The 23,687-nt window shown below is 36.1% G+C and overlaps 1 protein-coding gene, 1 non-coding gene and 1 pseudogene across 9 annotated transcripts in view; 2 read left to right on the top strand and 1 right to left on the bottom strand.

The window, feature by feature from the left end:
• Positions 1–23,687, top strand: part of SLC38A9 (solute carrier family 38 member 9) — a 109,582-nt gene that overhangs the window by 61,042 nt on the left and 24,853 nt on the right. For all 8 annotated transcript variants that reach the window (XR_005019304.1, XR_005019305.1, XR_005019303.1 and 5 more), the window contains exons 8-10: positions 3,686–3,745; positions 6,392–6,586; positions 9,797–9,904. Coding sequence is in view for 5 of the 8 variants with exons in the window: in XM_036847233.1 (XP_036703128.1) it covers positions 3,686–3,745; positions 6,392–6,586; positions 9,797–9,904 (363 nt within the window). In the remaining 3 variants the exon portion in view is untranslated. The remainder of the gene's footprint in view (positions 1–3,685; positions 3,746–6,391; positions 6,587–9,796; positions 9,905–23,687) is intronic.
• On the bottom strand, positions 19,164–19,249 carry LOC118893687 (annotated as a pseudogene).
• On the top strand, positions 22,960–23,090 carry LOC118893723. Its single transcript, XR_005019572.1, has one exon. It is a non-coding gene; the product is annotated as a small nucleolar RNA SNORA18 (small nucleolar RNA).

Raw genomic sequence — 23,687 nt, 5'->3', positions numbered from 1 at the left:
GTTAAAGTCCCCCACCATGATTGTGTTGCTGTCGATTTCATCTTTTATAGCGGTTAGCATTTGCCTTATGTATTGAGGTCCTCCTCTGTTGGGTGCATATATATTTATAATTGTTATATCTTCTTCCTGGATTGATCCCTTGATCATTATGTAGTGTCCTTCCTTGTCTCTTGTAACATTCTTTATTTTAAAGTCTATTTTATCTGATATGAGTATTGCTACTCCAGCTTTCTTTTGATTTCCATTTGCATGGAATATCTTTTTGCATCCCCTCACCTTCAGTCTGTATGTGTCCCTAGGTTTGAAGTGGGTCTCTTGTAGATACCATATATATGGGTCTTGTTTTTGTATCCATTCAGCGAGCCTGTGTTTTCGGTTGGAGCATTTAATCCATTCACATTTATAGTAATTATCAAATATGTATGTTCCTATTACCATTTTCTCGATTGTTTTGGGTTTGTTTTTGTAGGTCCCTGTCTTGTCTTATGTTTCCCACTTAGAGAAGTTCCTTTAGCACTTGTTGGAGAGTTGATTTTGTGGTGCTGAATTATCTCAGCTTCTGCTTTTCTGTAAAGCTTTTGATTTCTCTGTCAATCTGAATGAGATCCTTGCTGGGTAGAGTAATCTTGGTTGTAGGTTCTTCCCTTTCATCACTTTAAATACAATGTGCCACTCCATTCTAGCTGGTAGAGTTTCTACTGAGAAATCAGCTGTTAATGTTATGGGAGTTCCCTTGTATGTTATTTGTCGTTTTTCCCTAGTTGCTTTTAATAATTTTTCTTTGTCTTTAATTTTTGTCAATTTGATTACTATGTGTCCTGGCGTCTTTCTCCTTGGGGTTATCCTGCCTGGGACTCTCTGCACTTCCTGGACTTGGGGGCTATTTCCTTTCCCATGTTAGGGAAGTTTTCGACTGTAATCTCTTCAAATATTTTCTTGGGTCCTTTCTCTCTTTCTTCTTCTTCTGGGACCCCTATAATGTGAATGTTGTTGCGTTTAATGTTGTCCCAGAGGTTTCTTAGGCTGTCTTCATTTCTTTTCATTCTTTTTTCTTTATTCTCTTCTGCGGCAGTGAATTCCACCATTCTGTCTTCCAGGCCACTTATCCATTCTTCTGCCTCAGTTATTCTGCTATTGATGCCTTCTAGTGTATTTTTCATTTCAGTTATTGTATTGTTCATCTCTGTTTGTTCTTTAATTCTTCTAGGTGTTTGTTCTTCAATTCTTCTAGGTCTTTGTTAAACATTTCTTGCATCTTCTCGATCTATGCCTCCATTCTTTTTCCAAGCTCCTGGATCATCTTCACTATCATTATTCTGAATTGTTTTTCTAGAAGGTTGCCTATCTCCACTTCACTTAGTTGTTTTTCTGAGGGTTTTTCTTGTTCCTTCATCTGGTACATAGTCCTCTGCCTTTTCGTTTGTCTATCTTTCTGTGAATGTGGTTTTCCTTCCACAGGCTGCAGAATTGTAGTTTTTCTTGCTTCTTGTGATATAGTTTTTAATTATAAAAAATTAAGATTATTTGTTGCTGTTATAATAAAAGAACCTAATTAATTTTTTAATATTTATCTTGAATCTAGTAAATGTGTTGAACTCTTATTGCTTATAATTTTGTAGATTCACTTTCGATTTTCTATTTAGGTAGTTATGTCATCTATGAATAGTGAAAAGTTCCTCCTCTAGTTATTATTTTTTGAATGATTCATATCTGTATGCATACATTTATATTTAATATGTACATACATACATATATACACACAGGCACATGCACACATGTATATATGTTTACATATATACACATATAGATATATTTATCTTTTTTTAAACTGTAAATTTGTATGGATGCAGTGCTGGTAGACATCCTTATATTGTTCCTGAGGAAATCTTTCTAATGTTTCACCATTACATATTGCATTAGTTGTAGGATCAAAGGGTTGTACCCTTTAGTAATTCAGAGATGTTCCAGCCTATTGTTTTCTTATGCATTTTTATTAATGTGTGCTGGATTTTATTAAATACTTAATCTACATCTCTTGAAATGATTGTAAAGCTTTTCTCCTTTAAATTGTTAATATGGATAATTAAAGGAGTACATTTTATAATATTTAAATCATACTTATATTCTGGGACAAACTTAAATTAGTTTGTAAGTCATGATGTATATTTAAAATTTTCTTACTGGATTCAATTTACTTTTGGGAGGAGTGGGAGTAATATTTTATTTAGAACTTTTGTGTCTCTTCATAAGAGATAGTGGCCTAGAGTTTTTCTTTCTCACACTGTCCTTATTGAGCCTTGATGTATTAGGGCTGCTGTAACAAATTACCATAAACTGTTTGGCTTAAAACAAGAGAAATTTGTTCTCTCCCACAGTCCTGGAGACTAGAAGTCCAAAATCAAAGTATCTGTAGGGCTCTCTGCTCCCTCTGAAGCCTTTAGGGAAGAAGCCTTCCTTGCCTCTTTCTAGTTTCTGATGATCGACTGCTGGCAGTCCTTGGTATTCCTTGAGTTGTAGCTGTATCACTCCAATTTCGGCTTCTGCCTTCACATGGCCATCTCCCCTCAGTGTCTCTGTGTCCAAAGTTTCCTGTTCTTATTAAAGACACCAGTCACTTAATTTAGGGCCTATCCTAATCCAGTATAACCTAATGTTAACTTGATTATCTCTACATAGAGTCTGTTTCCAAATATGGTCACATTCTAAGCTTCCTGGTGGATATGGATTTGGGGAGAATACTATTCAACCCAGTATACTTGGTATCAAGGTTTTACTAGTGTTATGTAAGTCTTTGGCACCAGGAATTCCTTAAAGAGTCATAACTTCCGATCTTAAATCAGTAGTAAGCCCTGGAGATAACTGTAAAAACCTAGAGCACTAGACTACTTCTTTCATTCTATCTTGAGAGGCGTACAATGGAGATGAATAATTCACATATTTAACTTACTTTATGACCTTAAAATTTAATCCAACATTTTTTACCATCCTATTTTTAAGTTTTACATTACTTTTATTAATGCTTACTAAGGTTATAAAAGGTTAACATCAAACAGAATAAAGTAAATTCCCTCAGGCAAGTAAAAACATATTCTTCACCCATTCTCTCATTCACTGTAGAATGACATGAATGCTCAGGTATCTGCATTAGCTTTTTGTTTTGCTACTTCTCTTAGTATTACTTAATGGTGCTTGTGAGCAATAATTACTATATAGCCTTCAGTTTATAATAGCACGTCCTATACTTTGTAAAAACTTTAAGTGATTTTCCAGATAAGCTCAGCTGTTATGAGTACTGGCTTTACCCCTTTTGCAGACTTTTAGAACTTCATTATATAAGATGTAACTATACTTATATAAATTAGTGTCCGTATATGTAAAAAAATTGTGCACACTGTCTTTATTCCAGGGCTTTTAACTAAATTCAGCCTTGTGGGTAGTTTTTAAAAAAAATCTTCAATCATGTAAAACACAGTGGGACTGTGACACCAATGACATTGTTCCTGCAAGTAGAGAAAGCTGAAGAAGGTAAAGCTATGTTAACAGTGAAGTAGCCTTTGTTCAGTGTACTAGGTAATATTACCACACAGTAGATCTTAAAAGATTTTTATAGGTAAAAGACTTTAGAGGGTGATTGATTTAGCATCTTTCATTCAGTATTAAACTATATTTTCCCCTTAATTTTTAGACTTTATTCATCACATTAATGACACAGATGCTATACTGAGTACCAACAATAGCAACCCTGGTAAGTAGCTTGGAATTGAAAGTTTGGCTTGTTTCTTTATTCGTCACCTCGCTTCAAAAATGATTTAAGGTAGAACCTATAACTTTATTTTAGGTAAATGACCAGCATAAAATCATTATGTTAAGTAAGCCACTATTAAATTGTTGGCAGTCAGTATGTTGAAAAAAAAAAAAAAAGAAAAACTCCACAAAATTTTGTGTTAATGTGAGCTAAGCAACATTTAGTTCATATTATTCAATTCACAGTTACAGCTCACATCTATAGTATCCATATTTGCCTATGATCAATACATATTTTGAAGAACATATATCACTGCTAATTGTTTTGGAAGTCTAGAACCATAGTTCTCAGTTTGTTAACTTCGTTTTAGACATTTATTGTTTTAGTTAGGAATATTTAAGATATACAAATCTGTGCCCTAAATTTCCTAATAATGAACCAAGGTTAGTAAATACAGAAAAATAAATTAAAGATTTGTCCAAAAAATCCCCTTAATTTCTTAGAAAATTTCTTTTAATTAATTTATTAAAAATAAACGTTTGTGGCCTATGGGTTTATCCAATATGGCAATCATAGGAAAAGTGAATAGAAAAGCTAACATAACCTGGTTAACAGTGTAACTAACATCACCTAAAGCTTTTATGTGTTTAAGTTTCAAAGATACTGAATTCATAGCATTTTGATGGAGGTACACATTGATCACTAAGAGGACAGTTCATTCAATGCATGTTTATTAAGCTTATTACCTGTGAGGAACTGTTCTAGGCTCTGGGATATAATGGACAGACAAGAGTTTCTCCTCTCATAAAGTGTACATTCCCATGTTTTCTATTCAGTGTCTTATTTTACCCCTTGATTAAACTGATTAACCTGTCATCTGTTAACACTAGAAAATGAGTGAAGTATCAGCTTTTATTTCTGTGAACACACACATACACACTTTTCAATAATTATACTAAAGTATTTTATTAAAGTATTTTATAATTTAAACATATATCTCTTGCACCCTGTTCCTTACCTCAGAATTTTCAGAAGACCAAGTAACATACTTGTCTTAAAAGAGAAATTCATTTTACTATAGCTATTCTGATATCAATTGATAAAACTAGTTTATTAATATCTAATAGGATTTCTTCACTAGAGAGTTCATTGTTGAGTTCATAAATATCACAATTACAGTGATAATTTGGAGAGCACCATCAGCAAAGTCAGTTTACTTTGCATAGTGATATGTTGATAGTAGCACTTCTTGATTCTTTGGTTTATTTTGAACAGTGTATTAAATAGAGTATGAAACAATTCATCTCAGTTAATATTAAAAATTACAGCTGACATTTATTGGATACTTACTGTGTGCAGGCATTGTTCTAAATATTTTACAGCAACTCCATAAGGTAGATCTTTTCTCTCATTTTCTGTGCAGAAACCAAGGTACAGAGAAGTCAGTGATTTGCCCAAGGTTACATAACTATTAAGTGACAGGGTCGAGATTCTTTATTCAGTCAATATACTTCCACAGCCTGTGCTCTTTACCACTGTAATTATTAGCACAAGAAAAATTCAAGTTAATTTACTTCTCTCCAGAGCATAGAAGAAAAATGTGCATGTTAAAGTGCTAAGAAAGAAGGTGAAAGAAAATTTTCGGCTTTGTGGTATGCGAAATAACGGATAGAGAATAAAATTGTTTGTCAGCATTTTTCACTAGCATTAAACATTCTTTACAAAGAGCTGATTATTAGAAAAAGTACTATTACGAAACTAGAAACACAGTGAGAATGATTTGTATTCTCTCTGCTAACAGAAGATCAGTGTTAGGAAAAATACGTTTTACTCGCTTCCCAGTTCTCTGGATATCATCTGGGCTCTTAAGCTGCTATAAGGTGTGATAAACATCCAGGACAATTACTCTGGATTTTTGGAATTCAAGATTCTTAAGCTATAAGCAATAATTAGATTTTGGCAATACCGTGGCAGATGTTTTGATGGTGTCCACTTTTTATTCCAAACCCAGAGATTTTGTTTATTGTTAGAAGAAACCTGTTCTTTGGCCTTTGTGTGGGTTATTAACACAGTGAACAATTACCTGTATGATAGTTCTTATATTATTATATAAATAGGATCAAATATCATCCAACCCAGTATTTTCTCTCTAGCAGTGGGACCAAAGGATATTTGGTAGGATAATTTTATAATTCCCAGTAGAAATTTAGGCCATACCCCAAAGTTTTCTAATATTCTCCTACCTTTAATTATTTATAGGTAAAAGGTTTCTAATATAACTATATATAAAATAGATAACAAGGACATACTGTATAGCACAGGGAACTGTATTCATTATCTTGTAATAACCTATAGTGGGAAAGAATCTGAAAAAGAATATATAAATATATAAATAACTGAATCACATTGTTGTATACCTGAAACTAACACAACACTGTAAATCAACTATACTTCAATAAAAATAAATAATAAAAATTAATAAAAAAGATTCATAATATATCTAACTATAACCCTCTATTTTTTTCCAGAAAAAAGAAACTTAGCATTCATGGTAAAAATTGAGGTTGGCAGAACAAGTGTCAGTCATGGGGGTAGTCATTTTCTGTTCTTTGTTGCCTTCTCTAATCTGTTGCTTCCCTATTGCAGTGATTTGTCCAAGTGCCAGGAATGGTGACCATCCTGACAATGGCTCTATGATTTTCTACACCAATGACTCAGGACTCCAGCAGTTTGAAAAGTGGTGGAATAAGTCCAAGACAGTGCCCTTTTACCTCATAGGGCTCCTCCTGCCACTGCTTAATTTCAAATCTCCTTCATTTTTTTCAAAATTTAATATCCTAGGTAAGCCAAGGCACTGTGTTATAGAGCCTCTGTGTAGTAGAATACATGCTGGATTCTGTGGAAATATGGTCTGACTGGGGAAATATCAATAGTTACCTTCCAGACCTGTTCATCTATGTTTAATTTGTTCATGCATATGTTACCCTGCTTTTTGGTTTTCTTAATGGAGTTTGGAAGAGAGAAAAATATAGATGGGCTCTTTCCTGGCAGTCCAGTGGTTAAGACTTCACCTTCCTGTGCAGGGGGAGCAGGTTCAATCCCTGGTGGGGGAGCTAAGATCCCACATGCCTCGCAGCCAAAAAACCAAAACATAAAACAGAAGCAGTATTGTAACAAATTCAATAAAGACTTTAAAAATGGTCCACATCAAAAAAAAATCTTTTAAAAAAAAAAGAAAAATATAGATGACCATTTCAAGTCCAAGTCCCTTTTTAAGATGAGTTGCTGGGTGCATTAAAAAAAAAAAAAGGACTTACCTGGTGGCACAGTGGATAAGACTCCACGCTGCCAATGCAGGGGGCCTGGGTTTGATCCCTGGTCAGGGAACTAGATCCCACATGCATGCTGCAACTGAGAGTTTGCATGCCACAACTAAGTAGCCCACCTGCTGCAACTAAGGAGCCCTCAAGGCACAGCTAAGGAGCCCAACTCCCACAGCTAAGACCCGGTTCAACCAAATTAAAAAAAAGAAAAAAAAGGATGAGTTGCTGGGGTTTCCATTCTATCCTTACTGAACAACTATCCCTCATTTCCTCTAAGAGAACAGCTAGAGGAAGTAGACTACGATTTCAGCAGGAGAGATCCAAAGTGGATGTTTTAGGAATTCTCAAGTCTAAGGGTTGGAAATATTAGAACTTACTAAGGGAGGTTATGGAATATTTTTTTCCTACAGTATCTATTTAAGAGTATAGCACAAAATTATCACTTGACTTTCAGCCTGGGATATTGTTCTCTAGCTGAAGCTCCTTAGGTTTATTCTGCTTCTGCTCTCTTCCTCTGTGCTTTTTCTTTCTTAGAACACTATTGCCTCCTTAAAGGAACAGACTTCTTTTTGTGAGACCTGTTTTAGAAAAGGAACCCCTATGAAAGCTCAGATCTGGTTAACTAAAGACAAGGATATCATTCATAAAGAATTGATAACCTAAGTAGATAATAGGATTTCACCTCCTCCCTATAGTTCTGACCTCTTGGTAGGCGGCCTAGAGTATGAAATAATTAGATTACTCATCACATCAAGGAGGTGGCTTTGGGTTTTCAGAAGACCAAAGGAGGAGGTAAGGATATTTCTCTATACCTCTGCCTCACAACAGGATTCACTGTAAGACTGACTACCACAGACACACACAGAAAATGAAGAGTTGTGGTTATATAAGCTTTAGCCTCTTGTATTCATCCTTTCTGAATCAGCTAACCTCCAAACCCACAGTAAGAGCTTATATAGCTCATTTGTGGTTTCCTGATTTGCTTGCCTACTTTCCCATGGAACAGATCTTTAAAAGTTAGCATGTAAACTTATAGAAGAATTTGCTCAGTTGGGCAAAACAATCACTAGGCTTCTAACCAGGTTAGTTATTCTCTACCTCCTTAAGGATATTTTTCTTTTGCCCTTTTTCTTGGTACTTTCCCTTTTAAAACTACATATAGCTTCTTTAGAGAAATTAGAATCTAATTCCTCTAGAAACCTTTCTGGATTTCTTTTTTTTTTTTTTTTATAAATTTATTTATTTATTTATTTTTGGCTGTGTTGGGTCTTCGTTTCTGTGCGAGGGCTTTCTCCAGTTGCGGCGAGCGGGGGCCACTCTTCATCGCGGTGCGCGGGCCTCTCACTATCGCGGCCTCTTTTGTTGCGGAGCACAGGCTCCAGACGCGCAGGCTCAGTAGTTGTGGCTCACGGGCTTAGTTGCTCCGCGGCATGTGGGATCTTCCCGGACCAGGGCTCGAACCCGTGTCTCCTGCATTGGCAGGCAGATTCTCAACCACTGCGCCACCAGGGAAGCCCCTTTCTGGATTTCTTGACTCTACTCCATAATGACTGGACTTAATTCCTTAAATCCTCTAACATCTAGACTACTAAAAAATCCTGAAATTCTGAATGCCCACTTTACCCTGCATAAAGCGGGCATTTACTTTACACAGTGAATGGAATCTGGAATCTTTCCATCTAGCAAGTAGTACTGCTCAATCAAAACTTCATCTAGGGGCTTCCCTGGTGGCGCAGTGGTTGAGAATCTGCCTGCTAATGCAGGGGACACGGGTTCGAGCCCTGGTCTGGGAAGATCCCACATGCTGCGGAGCAGCTGGGCCCGTGAGCCACAACTACTGAGCCTGCGTGTCTGGAGCCTGTGCCCCGCAGCGGGAGGGGCCGCGATAGTGAAAGGCCCGCGCACCGCGATGAAGAGCGGTCCCCGCACCGCGATGAAGAGTGGCCCCCGCTTGCCGCAACTAGAGAAAGCCCTCGCACGAACCGAAGACCCAACACAGCCAATAAATAAATAAATAAATAAATAAATAAATAAAAGTAGCTATTAAAAAAAAAAAAAAAAATTCATCTAGATAGTAGATCAGATTGTTCATGGGTTATGTGGCTTATTGCCTTTCTCAAATAAGTTTATGATTCACATTTACTACTTTTCTTTCTTTACTTTCTTTCTTACACTAAATATTTTGACAGACTTTTCCAACTTATTGACTGTCTCTAATACTTTTTTTTAAAGTTAATTTTACCCATTCCTTTTCATTTTTAAATTTTTTATTTATTTCTTTATTTTTTGGCCATGCCACACAGCTTGCAGGATCTTGAAGTTCCCCGACCAGCAATTGAACCTGGCTCTCAGCAGTGAAAGCGAGAAGTCCTAACCACTGGACCGCCAGGGAATTCCCCTCTAATACTTTCAATACAAAGAATAAGAGTCAGTTTCAGGTTGTTTTTTCTCTCCTATGTAACCTTACAATTTTATAATGGACTCTCTGCATGTATCTTCCACTAAACTCAGCTCCTAAGTTCTTAGGCCTACTACATAGTTTTTTGCTTTGTTTTTTGATATCTCACATAGCTTGTTTCTGTTCTTTAGATCTTACCTGGGTTTTAGTGGGCATAAACAACAAAGGTAATAATTTTCCAAACTATGCTGAGAATGTAGAAACAAAACTTGATTTTGAAATAGTCTGTAAAACAAACTTGATAAATGGTTTCTGAATTTTTCCTTACAGGCACAGTGTCCGTTCTCTACTTGATTTTTCTTGTCACCTTGAAGGCTATTCGCTTGGGATTTCATTTGGAGTTTCATTGGTTTATGCCAACAGAATTTTTTGTCCCAGGTGAGCTATTTGTCCCAAGTAAAGAATTAATAAATTACAATAATGTGATCTTCAGTTAACTATTGTTACTATAAAACAAGTATTGGTAGATTTTATGATGAACACTTTTATTAATGCTGTTAAGCTAAAAACAGGAGTACAGTTGAAATTACTGTGGTTTTCTTGCAGTTAGGGCTAACCAGTACCCTTTGTCATTTCTGCTTGGGAGTTAAAGTCACAATGCAATTGAAAAATCAAGAACTCATTCTCTAGACTTTCTCTGAGGAAACATACCCCTAGAATTTCAGAGACTTAGAACACAGTCAGTGATAAATATATGTGAATAATACTGGTAATTAACATCATTGTTCCCCTTATGGGTTTTTTTCTTTTAATATTGCTGTTTTTCAGGCTAATTAGGGTGGTGATTATTAAGTATTCTTTCCCACCTTTTTTTTTCCCCCCATGGCTATAACTTGGCAATTTCTTAAGTTTCACCCAAATTTTTTCCCCATGGCTATAACTTGGCAATTTCTTAAGTTTCACCCAAATTTAGAGGATTTTGGACATGATAGAAGCACCATGAAGCAATGAATGGATAATGCTAAATGAGGAGACAGACTAAAAAATGGAAGTAACTATTACGCTCGTATCTTAAAAACTAATAATAAGGGGAACGTAGTACAAAATTCTGTTGTTGGTGTAGAAAGACTGCTTTCTTTCCAATCTTCAACTGTTGATTCTGGCAGTCTAGAATTCAAATCTCTATTCAGTTTCTGGCGTTAGTCTCTAAAGCCTGCAAATATAGTTGTCTACCACCCCTTTTGTTTCTTTTGTTACAACATGCCTGAGTTTTCCAGGTGTGCCGAGTTGGTGGTCATTGGAAGGTATTATTTATGTTACCATGGTTACTTGTTTTCAGATCATCTGGCTGCATCAGCTTTGACTTTTTTAATATCCATTAGAAGCCCACAAAGACTAAAAAGTCAGTGTAAATTCAGGATAAAGGAAGTACTGGGGCTTGCAAAGCATCTTCTCTCACAGATTGTATTTAAAATTGGACAGTGATGAAAATAGCAACTTTAAACTAGTTCTTCCATTGATTAATAAAAATAGTCTAGGATATTATTTTCTAAAAGTAGATCCATATTGATTTATATTGAGGCTTAGTGATGAACATTTCTGCTAATGATAAGACATTAGAGATAAATATGGGAGAAATGGAGAGTATAAATAGTTATTTAAAAGATGGAAAAGGGAATATACCTAAATAGATATCAAGCCATTTATTTCACTTTACTTCATTTCTAAATGATATGAGGGGAGAATCATGAGGACTAAAAGAGGTTCATGTAAATACCTGTGGTCCTGAAATTACTTTATTGTGATTGAAGAATTTCTTAAGAAAGAAAATATATCATAAATCTTTTTCAGTAAAGGCTAATTAAAAATCAGAGAATTGAAGGGTGTGAATCTTTACCGTCCTGATGAAGAATTCTCATAAACTTCTAGTTCTAATTGAATCTTTATGTACTCTTGTTTCTAAAAAGTTATTTTTCAGTTCGGTAAATCCCATCACCCTTCTTCCCAGGTAACTGGAAAAATAATGAGAAAAACCTACTCATGTATTTCATCCTATCCTTTCCTGCCTCCTCAGGGACTTCACTTTTGCAGTTATTCTTTCTTTTTTAATCATGTATCATCAGATTTTTCCTACTGAACTATTCCTTCCAGTATACAAACCTATGTCCCAATCTAAAAACAAAAACTCATATGACCCCGCATTCCCCTCTAGCTATTGTTTCCCTTTAAAGAAAAACCTTTGTAAGAGTTGTCTGTGCTCACTGTCTCCACTTCTCCTTCCATTTTGCCTTGAACTCACTTCTGTTAGACTTTTGCTCCAATCACTCCACTGACTGATGACCAATGACTGCATCCTTCCAAACTCAATGACCAAATCTCACACCTCTTCTTACTCAACCTGTCAGCAGCATGGGGCACATTTGTTCACTCCTTCCATCTTAAAATACTTTCTTTATTTAACTTCTAAAACCCTATTCTCTCTTGATTCTTCTACATAACTGTTCCTTCTCATATCTCTGACCTCTAAATGATAGAGTCATCCAGGGTTTAGTACACAAACCCCTCTTCTCTCTACCTTTATTCCCTAAATAATGTCATCTAGCCACCACGCTATATGGTGACTAGTCCCAATTTTTTTTATCTCTGGCCCAGATCTCTCCACTGAAATCCATACTCATATATCTACCTGCCCCTTCTACATCTCCACTTGGATGTCCATTTTGTATACTTAATTTACACAAATCAAATACTTGTTTTCTTCCTCATCCACCCCCTCCCAACAGCCTGCTTAACCTGCTCTTCTCCCAGGCTTCTCATTCTCAGAAAATGGTAGCTCCAATTTACCACTTGATCAGGCCAAACTCTTTGGAGTCATACTTGACTGTTCTTCCTTTCCACCCCCCATATCTGCACAATCTATTTTCTACTTGTAAAATAAATTGAGAATCTGACTACTTCTTACCATTTCCACCAAAAAGAATTATGTTAAGCTTCTAATCTCTCAGCCAGATTATTGCAGTAGCCTCATAACTAGTCTCACTGTTTCCACTTTGTCTCCTTCTCCGTGATCTGTTCTACACCTAGCAGATGGAGTGGTGTTTTGAAACACAACCTTCAAAAGCCTCTAATGGTTTCCCAACTCATTCAGAATAAAGGCAAGTCTTTGTCACAGTCCATAGGCCCTATATGATCTGACTCCTGGCTTCCTCTTTTATTTCATCCCCTATTACTTTCCCACTCATTCAGTCCACTCCAGCCACACTGTCTTCCTTGCTGTTCCACAAAAATGCCAAGCACACTCCTAGCTCAGAATCTTTGCACTTAGGATTCCCTGTACATGAAATGTTGTTGTCTTTTTCTCAGGTATCTACATAGTTGGTATTGTTAGAGAGGTCTTCCCTGACTTCCTGCCCATTCTCACACCTCTTTCTTGTTCCTTATTTTCTTTAGAGCCCTCATCACTACCAAATCTTATATGCAGATATCCCTGGTCATCTAAATCTATTAAGTTCTTGATTCTGACTAGTTGGAATATTGAGGCATATCTGTTATTCTAATCAACTTAGCTCCTGAGTTTCAGATAAATAGTAGCAGACGTTAAGATAACAAGAGACTTACCTAGAACTGTTTCCGAATCTGTTTGGTTCTTGAATTCGAGTAGTGAAAGTTCAGATGGTAAGAAATACCTGTATTATTTTTTTTACCTGTGTATCTGTCTCCCTTAACTAGAATGTTAGCTCTCTGAGAAAAGAAATTTTTTTTTTTTTTTATACTTCTCTATTACTGTTGTGTCCCCAAGGCCTATAATACTTCTGGCATATAATGAGTGCTCAATAAATAATTATTAAGAGTAAATGTGTTTATATCCACTCCTTTTTAAATCCCATTAAAACATTTACATTAAAAAAATAAATGTAAAAAACAAACACAAAGAGACTCTATAGAAGAGACAATAGCAAATGAGAGAGAGCAACAGATTTTTAGAAGCTCAAAAACTGATACATGGTTGGTAACTGACAGCAAAGCAGAGAAAGCTGAAATGTAAGTACCTGTAGAGAGGAGGCCAGTTTGAACTACACAATTCTTGAAAGCCTGAGTGTTTGGAGAAAATTGGTTCACTCTGAAAGCAAGGGTAAGGAGAAGGGCTTAAAATGGGAGAATTCCTTGAAGGTTTATATCAGGAATAATTAGCTATAATCCATCCCCCTTCCCTCTTCAACCTAGCAAGAGATGGAAGAAACTAAATCAGACACTCTCTGGACTCGGGTTTGCCAAATACAGCAAAAGGGTAGGAATAAGCCTTTAGTCTTAAAACAGGTTAAGTGAAAGTATATATGCTGAATAATGAGGCCATACCCCACCATCTACCCCTCCAATTCTCTTTTCTTTATTCCTTGGTTCCCAGAATGCTGATAGCATAGGATAATAGAGGATTCTTCTCAGGAGAAACTGATAAGCCCAAGAGGAAAGACCTAGAGTCTCAGATATTCGGGTTCTACCAAAGAAATGGCAGGTACCTTGCTTGTATCAGACCATTTAGATGTCCACTAAGTATGCATTTTTTTAGTGCTTCACTTTTAAATATAAACAAACATACAAAGAGCACTAGATATTTGTGGAAAACCTCTTACATAAAAATAAAACAAGAAAGATAAAAAAGGGGACCTCCCTGGTGGTGCAGTGGCTAAGACTCCATGCTCCCAATGCAGGGGTTCCGGGTTCTATCCCTGGTCAGGAAACTAGATCCCACATGCATGCCACAACCTAGAGTTCACATGCCACAACTAAGGAGCCTGCCTGCTGCAACTAAGACCTGGCACAAGCAAATAAATAAATAAATATTTTTTAAAAAAAGAAAGATAAAAAAGGAATTTAAAGGGAAAAATAATAAGAAGGAACAAAAGCAAAATTCCAAAAAATTACATCCTCAAAGTAACAAAAGACAGTGATATCCATGAAACAATATTTGGATGCCAAGCAAGGAAGGAAAAATGGGGAGTTGATCTTAGAAATAAAATATGTAATAGAAATTAAGAATTCAAAGAAAATTTGGAAGATAAAGCTAACTTCCCCAAAAGACTGGAAATTATGGATGGGTGGATGGATGGACAGATGGATGGATGGTTAGAAAGAAGGAAGGAAGAGAGGGAGGGAGGGAGGGAGGAAGTGAGGGGGGGAAGGAGGAAGAGAGGGAGGGAGGAAGGAAAAAAATAAATAGGACAGAAAAGATGAGAAAATAGATAATTAATTCAGGTGGCCCAATATCCAGCTAAAAATAGTTTCATAGAGAAGAAAGGAAATGAAGGTGAGGAAATTATCAAAGAAATAATTTAAGAAATTTCCCCAGAACTGAAGAGCATGTGTTTCTAGATGTAAGGGCCCAAAATACCCAGCATTGTGAATAAGACCCACACCAAAACTCATCATTATGAAATTTTACAACACCAGGGATAAAGAGAAGGGCTTTCAGGGACAAAGAACAAGTCTGTACAAAAGGTCTGGAATCAGAATAGTATCAGACATTTTAACAACAACTCTGAAAGTTAGAAGGCAATAGAAGTGTCATCAAAGGTCTCAGAATAAATTATTTTAACTTAAAATTCTAAATCCCACCATACTCTCATTCAACTGTTAGAGTACAACAAAGGTATTTTCAGAAAGTAAAGTCTCACAAAATTTTCACAAACTGAACAAACCAGATAACCAGCACCCAGATCAAAACCAGAAATTACTAGCACCCCAGAAGTCCCTCTCATTCTCCCTACCAATCGCTGTCTCCCTGCAGAGATAACCACCTGTTCTAACTTCTAACCCCAAAGATTAATTTTGTCTGTTTTTTGACTGACTATAATTGGAATATACAGTATTGTATTCTTTTGTGTCTGGTTTCTTCCAGTCAACATTATATTGTGATATTGAGCCATATTGTTGTGTGCATTTGTAGTTTGTTCATTCTCATTAGTATTTCATTTTATAACTATACCACAATTTATCTTTTTCCTATTAAGGGACGTTTGAGTAGTCTCCAATTTTCGACCATTATGTTTATTGTAGCACTCTTCATTCTCTTACATATCTTTTGGTGAACATAAATGCCTGCTTTCTCTTGAGCATAAACCTAGGAGTGGAATTGGTAGGTCAAAGGGTATGCATATATTCTACTTTCGCAGATATTGCCAGTCAGCTTTCCAAAATGGTTGTACCAATTTACGTCCATACCAGCAGTGTTTGAGTGTCTAGTTGTTCCACGTCTTCATCAACACTTCTGTTTTCTTTTTCATCTAGCCTTGCTGGTGGGTGTGTAGTGGTATTGTGCTTTTAATTTGCATTTCCCTGATGGCTAATGAAGTTAACACCTTTTTATATGTTCATTGCCAATTTGGATTTCCTCTTTTGTAGAGTGCCCTTTCAAGTCTTTTGCCCATTTTCTATTTTTTTCATATTGATTTATAGGAGTTCTTTTTACTTTCTAAGTACCTGTCTTATGTATTCAATTATCTTCTCCCCCTCTGCTTACTTCCTTTCTTAATATGACTTCTCAGAGGAATAAAGTAGGCAGTTTGAGAATGATTGGAGGTTTGGGGCTTCTTTAAAACCACTTTGTGAAGGAATCTGTCTTCTTTAATTTACTACACATTGATCATGGTATAAATGTCTGGGTTCTTTAAAAGACATATTTTTCATACAAAAACTTGTACACAAATGTTCATAGCAGCAATATTCATAGTAGTCAAAAGGTGGAAACAATCCAAATATCTATCACTGATGAATAGATAAATAAATGTGGTATATCCATACAATGGAATATTATTTGGCAATAAAAAGGAGTAAGGTATTGTGGTGATGCTTGTACAACTCTGGGAATATTCTAAAAACTTTTAACTGTACACTTTAAACAGGTGAAAGGTATGTAAATTATATCTCAATAGAGCTGTTAAAGATAATCTTAGGTTTTCAAGAAATTTACTCAGAGTTTTTGTTGGTTAATTGGAAAAAGCTGGATATTCACTCACTCTAATTTGACAGGTTAGAAACAACAGTGGTATCACCTGGCTTAATTAGAGAAGAATCAACTAACAAGTTGCTTCACGAGGCATCTTAGAAGTAAAAGACGTTGAGTGCTCCAAAAGACAGGAAAGATCAGCTAAATTGAAAAGAGCTTATCGAAAACTAGTAAATCTTAGGAAAAAGCAAAATCATTCTGAAGAACAGTTTAAAGTAGAATGTTGACCATTTTCATGGCCAAGAGTCCTTTATTATGAAAATAAATGAACGCCTCCGATTATGTGTCATGCATTGCCCAAAAAGACATGGCCCACTGCCGTCCGGGAGCTTGCAGTTGAGCTGTAAGACTGCTTTGCGAATTAATGATCACGGTATGAAGATACACAAGAGACACAGTAGTATAGAGGAATTGCATGTAAATAAGAATTAGGAATCAGAGAAGTGTTCTAAATAAGAGTATTTTAAGGCCAAAAGGAGTTCTTTAAATGAAGAATTGGAGGAATGGGTTTATGCCAAGTCAAGGGATCAGTATGTTTAAGAAACAGTTAAGGCCTGAGATACCATGACCCATTTAGGAAATTACAAGAATTTGGATGGCTGAAGTGAAAGAATACTTATTGGTGAAGTAATAGGAGACACGGATAAAGACGCAAAGGCCAGATCATGAAGAGTCTTCTATTTTAAGCTAAAAATAACTCTCTGGTTGGCTATGAGACCCTGCTTCTCCCTTATTTGGGATTGGCTGAACTAAGAGTTAGGCTTCTGTGTCCCTAGGTCAATAAGGTAGAGGAAGAGTAGTCCTATAATCCCTGCCTAAAAATAGGATTCATAATGGAGCTGCTACAGTCACATACCACCCTCATAAAAGGTAAGTTGAGGTCAGAGGTGCTGTAGCCTCTTTGAATCAACAGAATCTGTAGAAAAGCAATGATAGTGAAAACACTGTTAGAACCTTGGGATATCACTAAAGCATTGCTGACCTGGTAATTCAGAGGTGGGTGATGACTGATCCCATGCCCAAATCCCATCTCACTGTCTGCTTTCTTAGACAACTTCCAATATCAGTAAGCAGCCATCAAAATGGAGTTAGAAGCACAAGAAATTTTGTGGGGGAGCATTTATGAAAGAGGGGAGGGCGAGCAGGAGTAGGTAGCTACATCAGACCACATTGTAGCTCAGGTCTGCGAAAGGAGAAAAGGAAAGGAGGAGGATTGGGTAGAAATAGATTAAGAAAGTCTTAGCCAACCCAATGTGAAGCTCTGTCAAAGATTGCCTGCAGAGGAGTCGAGGGTTGGGCAAAAGTGGTCAGGCCCGAGTACTCTGCTTTGCTCAGTCGTTGGCTAGGAGCTGCCCAGGGAAAGTGTGACTTCTTGATTAGGTCAGCACAGCCCAAAGAGGCTGCAGCTGGAGTTTATCAGCTCACTGCATGCCTTGCATCAGGTTCTCACTTGGATATCGGAGTAGTACACTTACATGGCTGCCACAGTGAAGTTTTATAATATTTTAATATAAATTTGTCATGTTACTATTAATGTTATTCCTAGTTATGGCCTAGGAATACCTTTAACAATATGTATGCTTATTTTATTATTGTGAATGGAATGCTTTAATTTCTCTATATCTTCTAAGCAATTATAGGTATATAAGAAAGATGTTGATTTCATATATATATTTATATAAAATTTTCTTTCTAGCTCCCTTACTTTGAACTCTTTTTTCCCCCAGCTTTATTGAGATATAATTAACATATAACACTGTGTAAGTTTAAGGTGTACGACATGTTTATTTGATGCACTTATATATTGCAAAACGATTACCACCATAGCACTAGATAACATCTTCATCACATAATTTCCATTTCTTTTTTGTGGTGAGAACATTTAAGATTTACTTTCTTAGCAACTTTCAAGTAATGCAGTATTATGAACTATAATCATGATGCTATACATTGGATCCCCAGAACTTATTCATTTTATAAATGGAAGTTTGTACTCTTTGGCCAACATCTCCCCATTTCCCCCACCTCCTCAGCCTCTGATAACCAGGATTCTGGTTTCTGTTTCTATGAATTTAGCTTTTTTAGATTGCACATATAAATGATATCATACTGACTTATTTCACTTAGCATAATGCCCTCAAGGTCCATCCGTGTCACAAATGGCAAGATTTCCTTCTCTCTCATGGCTGAATAATATTTCATTGTATATGTTTACCACATCTTAATTCCTTCATCTGTTGATGGACTTATAGGTTGTTTCTATATCCTGGCTATTCTAAGTAATGCTGCTGTGAACATAGTGCAGATGTCTCTTCAAGATAGTCCTTTGGATATATACCCAGAAGTGGGATTGCTGGGTCATATGGTAGTTCTATTTAAAAATTTTTGAGCAACCACCATCCCATTCTCCATAGTGGCTGCACCAATTTCCGTTCCCACCAACAATACACCAGGGTTCCCTTTTCTCCACATCCTTAAGAACACTTGTTATCTCTTATCTTTTTGATGATAGCCATTCTAACAGGTGTGATATATCATTGTGTTTTGTTTTTGTTTTTAATTTTTTATTGTAGTATAGTTGGTTTACAGTGCTGTGTTAGTTTCTGTTGTATAGTAAAGTGATTCAGTTATACACACACACACATTTATTCTTTTTCATATTCTTTTCCATTATGGCTTATTACAGGATACTGAAAAAATATGGAATGCTTCACGAATTGTGTGTCATCCTTGTGCAGGGGCCATGCTAATATTTTCTGTATTGTTCCAATTTTCTTTTTCTTTTTTTTTTGGCTGTGTTGGGTCTTCGTTGCTGCACATGGGCTTTCTCTAGTTGCGGCGAGCAGGGGCTACTCTTCGTTGCGGTGTGCAGGCTTCTCGTTGCAGTGGCTTCTCTTGTTGTGGAGCACAGGCTCTAGGCACACGGGCTTCAGTAGTTGCAGCACGCAGGCTCAGTAGTTGTGGCTCACGGGCTCTAGAACGCAAGCTCAGTAGTTGTGGCACACGGGCTTAGTTGCTCTGCGGCATGTGGGATCTTCCCGGACTAGGGATCGAACCCCTGTCCCCTGCACTGGCAGGCAGATTCTTAACCACTGCACCACTGGGGAAGCCCCTGTATTGTTCCAATTTTAGTATATGTGCTGTCAGAGCAAGCACTATCATTGTTTTTGATTTGTGCTCCCCTGATAATTAGTGATATTGATCACCTTTACATGTACCTGTTGGCCATTTGTATGTCTTCTTCGGATAACAGCCTATAGGCATACCTCATTTTATTGCACTTCGATTTATTGCACTTCGCAGATATTGCATTTTCTTGCAAATTGAAGGTTTGTGGCAACCCTGCATTGAGCAAGTCTTTCAGCACCATTTTTCCAATAGCATTTGCTCACTTCCTATCTCTGTGTCACATTTTAGAAGTTCTCACAATTTTCAGACTTTTTCATTATTATTATATTTGTTATGGTGATCTATGATTTTTGACATTTTTTAGCAATAAAGTATTTTTAATTAAGGTATGTATTTTTTTAGACATAATGCTATTACACACTTAATATACTAAATATATTGTAAACGTAACTTTTATATGCACTGGGAAACCAAAAAATTCGTGTGACTTCCTTTATTGTAATATTCACTTTATTGCAGTGGTCTGTAACCAAATGCAAAATATCTCCAGGGTATGCCTGTATTTAGTCCTCTGCCCATTTTTTAATTGAATTGTTTGTTTTCTTGCTGTTGAGTTATATGAGTTGTTTATATATTTTGGTTATTAACTCCTTATCCAATATATGATTTGCAAACATTTTCTCCCATTTTGTAGGTTGCCTGTTCATTTCATTAATGGTTTCCTTTACTGTGCAGAAGCCTTTTAGTTTGATGTAGTCCCATTTGTTTATTTTTGCTTTTGTTGCCTTTGCTTTTGGTGTCAAATCAAAAAATCGCTGCCAAGACCAATGTCAAGGAGCTTACCCTCCCCCCCATGTTTCCTTCTAGGAGTTTTATGGTTTCAGGTCTTACATTCAAGTCTTTAATCCATTTAGAGTTGATTTTTGTATATGGTTTAATATAGGGGCCCAGTTTCATTCATTCTTTTTTTTTTTTTTTTTTTTAGCTCCAGACTTGTCCAGTTTCATTCTTTTGCATGTGTCTCCCAATTTTTCCAACACCATTTATTGAAGAAACTGTCCTTTCCCCATTGTGTATTCTTGACTCCTTTGTCATAAATTAATTGACTGTATATGTGTGGGTTTATTTCTGGGCACTCTGTTCCATTGATCTATATGTCTGTTCTTTGCCAGTACCATACTGTTTTGATTACTATATCTTGTATTATAATTTAAAATCAGGAAGTGTGATGCCTCCAGCTTTGTACTTCTTTCCCAAGATTGCTTTGGCTGTTTGGGGTCTTTTATGTTTCAATACACATTTTAGGAATGTTTGTTCTATTTCTGTGAAAAATGCCATTGGAATTTTGATACAGATTGCATTGAACCTATAGATTGCTTTGGGTAGTATGGACATTTTAACAATATTGATTCTTCCAATTCATGAGCATGGAATAACTTTACATTTGTGACTTTCTTTTCATCATTGTCTTATAGATTTTAGTTTATAGGTCTTTCAACTCCTTGGTTAAATTTATTTCTAGGTATTTTATTCTTTTTGATGTAACTGTAATGGGATTGTTTTCTTAATTTCTCTTTCTCATAGTTTGTTATTAGTGTATAGAAACACAACAGATTTTTGTATGTTGAAATTGTACCCCACAAGTTTTCTGAATTTGACTATTAGTTCTAACAGTTTTTTGGTGGCATCCTTAGGGTTTTCCATATATAGTATTATATCCTCCATGGATAGAGGCAGTTTTATTTCTTCCTTTCAAATTTGGATGGCTTTTATTTCTTTTCTTGCCTAATTGCTCTGGCTAGGACTTACAATACTGTGTTGAATAAAAATGGCAGGAGTGGGCATCCTTGTCTTGTTCCTGATCTTGGAGGAAAAGTTTTCAGCTTTTCACCATTGAATATGATGTTAGCTCTGGGTTTGTCATATATGGCCTTTATTATGTTGAGATACATTCCCTCCATACCCAGTTTGTTGAGAGTTTTTATTATAAATTGATGTTGAATATTGTAAAATGCTTTTTCTGCATCATTGAGATGATCATATGATTTTTATTCTTCATTTTGTTAATGTGGTGTATCACATTGATTGATTTGTACACATTGAACCATACTTGCATCCCTGGAATAAATCTCACTTGATAATGGTATGTAATCCTTTTAATGTATTTTTTTAATTTATTTATTTTATTTATTTATTTTTGGCTGCGTTGGGTCTTTGTTGCTGCGCACAGGCTTTCTCTAGTTGTGGTGAGCAGGAGCTACTCTTCGTTGTGGTGTGCGGGCTTCTCATTGCGGTGGCTTCTCTTGTTGCAGAGCATGGGCTGTAGGCACACAGGCTTCAGTAGTTGTGGCTGGCAGGCTCTAGAGCGCAGGCTCAGTAGTGGTGGCGCATGGGCTTAGTTGCTCCGTGGAATGTGGGATCTTCCCGGACCAGGGCTTGGACCTGTGTCCCCTGCTTTGGCAGGTAGATTCTTAACCACTGTGCCACCAGGGAAGTCCTAATGTATTGTTTAATTTGGGTTGCTGATACTTTGTTGAGAATTTTTGTATCTGTGTTCATCAGGGACATTGGCCTATAATTTTCTTTTCTTGCGTGTCTTTGTCTGGCTTTGGTATCAGAGTAATTCTGGCTTTGTAAAATGAGTTTGGAAGTGTTCATTTCTCTTTTATTTTTTGGAAGAGTTTGAGAAGGATTGGTATTAATTCTTCTTTGAATGTTTAGTGGAATTCACAATGAAGCCATCTGGTCCTGGACTTTTGTTTGTTGGGAGGTTTTTGATTACTGATTCAATCTCTGATCTGTTCAGATTTTCTGTTTTTTCATGATTCAGTCTTGGTAGGTTGTATGTTTCTAGGAATTTATCCAGCTCTTCTAGATTGTCCAATTTGTTGGTATATAATTGTTCACAGTAGCCTCATGATCCTTTGTAATATTTCTGTTTTATCAGTTGTGATGTCTCCTCTTTCATTTATAGTTTTATTTATTTTAGTCCTCTCTTTTTTTCTTTTAATCTAACTAAAGGTTTGTCTGTTTTATCTTTCAAAAAAAGCCAGCTCTTAGTTTCATTGATCTTTTCTATTGTCTTTTTAGTCTCTATTTTCATTTATTTCCACTCTGATCTTTATTTCTCTTCCTTCTATTAACTTTGGGATTCATTTGTTCTTCTTTTTCTAGTTTCTTTAAGTGTAAAATTAGACCATTTATTTGAGATTTTTCTTATTTCTTGAGTTAGGCCTGTCATATATAAATAATAATTCTATCATCTTCCCCAAAATTTGGGGCTCTATATAATTATATAAATATAGTGCTAACTGTTGATCTGAAATGATCATTCTTTTTCTTGTTGAGAAAGTATCCTTCTGTTGAGGTCTATCCCTATGGGGCTTTTTCTATAAACCTATATCATTGGAAGCACTTCATAGAGTAACTATGTGGTTTCCTTTACTCATAGAACTATGTGTTAGATCCGTGGGAAAGAACTACAAGACAGAGCTGCTAAATAAACTGAAAAACCTAACAGTTAAACTCTTTTTCTATCTTAGGTATTGGCATATCCCAATGATCTGTACTGTTCTAGGGTGTGATAGCTTAGGAGTGAATATGATTTGAACTTAATGCATGTTTAGTGGGTGTCTAAAATTCAGAACCAGGCAGATCCATCTCCTGACCCTAAACATGGTCCTAAAGTAAATTGCTTGAGGAAATTGGATCCCAGAGATTACAGGTGGGGAATTTTGAAGTGTATCCATATTCCACTGGATCAAAGAAGCCCAACTGAAAGAATTGTGGATTGACTGACATGATAACTGTGGATTGAGTAAAACTTCTTTTTGAAAGGGCTATCTTATCTTGAAGATTATGACTTTGGAGGAACTAAGGTGATTGGCAGTGGAAGGAATCAGAACATGTGAAATTCCTTAAAAATTTATTGATTTAAATAATTTTGCCTATGTAACACATAATAAAAAGAAGACCCTTTACACTTTGTGCAGAATGTCAAAAAAAAAAAAAGTATGCTTCTATTCCCAATTTAAGAGTTTTTTAAAAAACAGAAGTGGGAATTGCCCCCACATTTTACTTTGTTGCTGA

Source organism: Balaenoptera musculus, chromosome 3 (genome assembly GCF_009873245.2).
Source record: "Balaenoptera musculus isolate JJ_BM4_2016_0621 chromosome 3, mBalMus1.pri.v3, whole genome shotgun sequence".
In the NCBI taxonomy this organism is placed as follows: Eukaryota; Metazoa; Chordata; class Mammalia; order Artiodactyla; family Balaenopteridae; genus Balaenoptera; species Balaenoptera musculus.
Note: the sequence above shows the minus strand (reverse complement) of the source record. Positions and strands in the feature narration are given on the sequence as shown.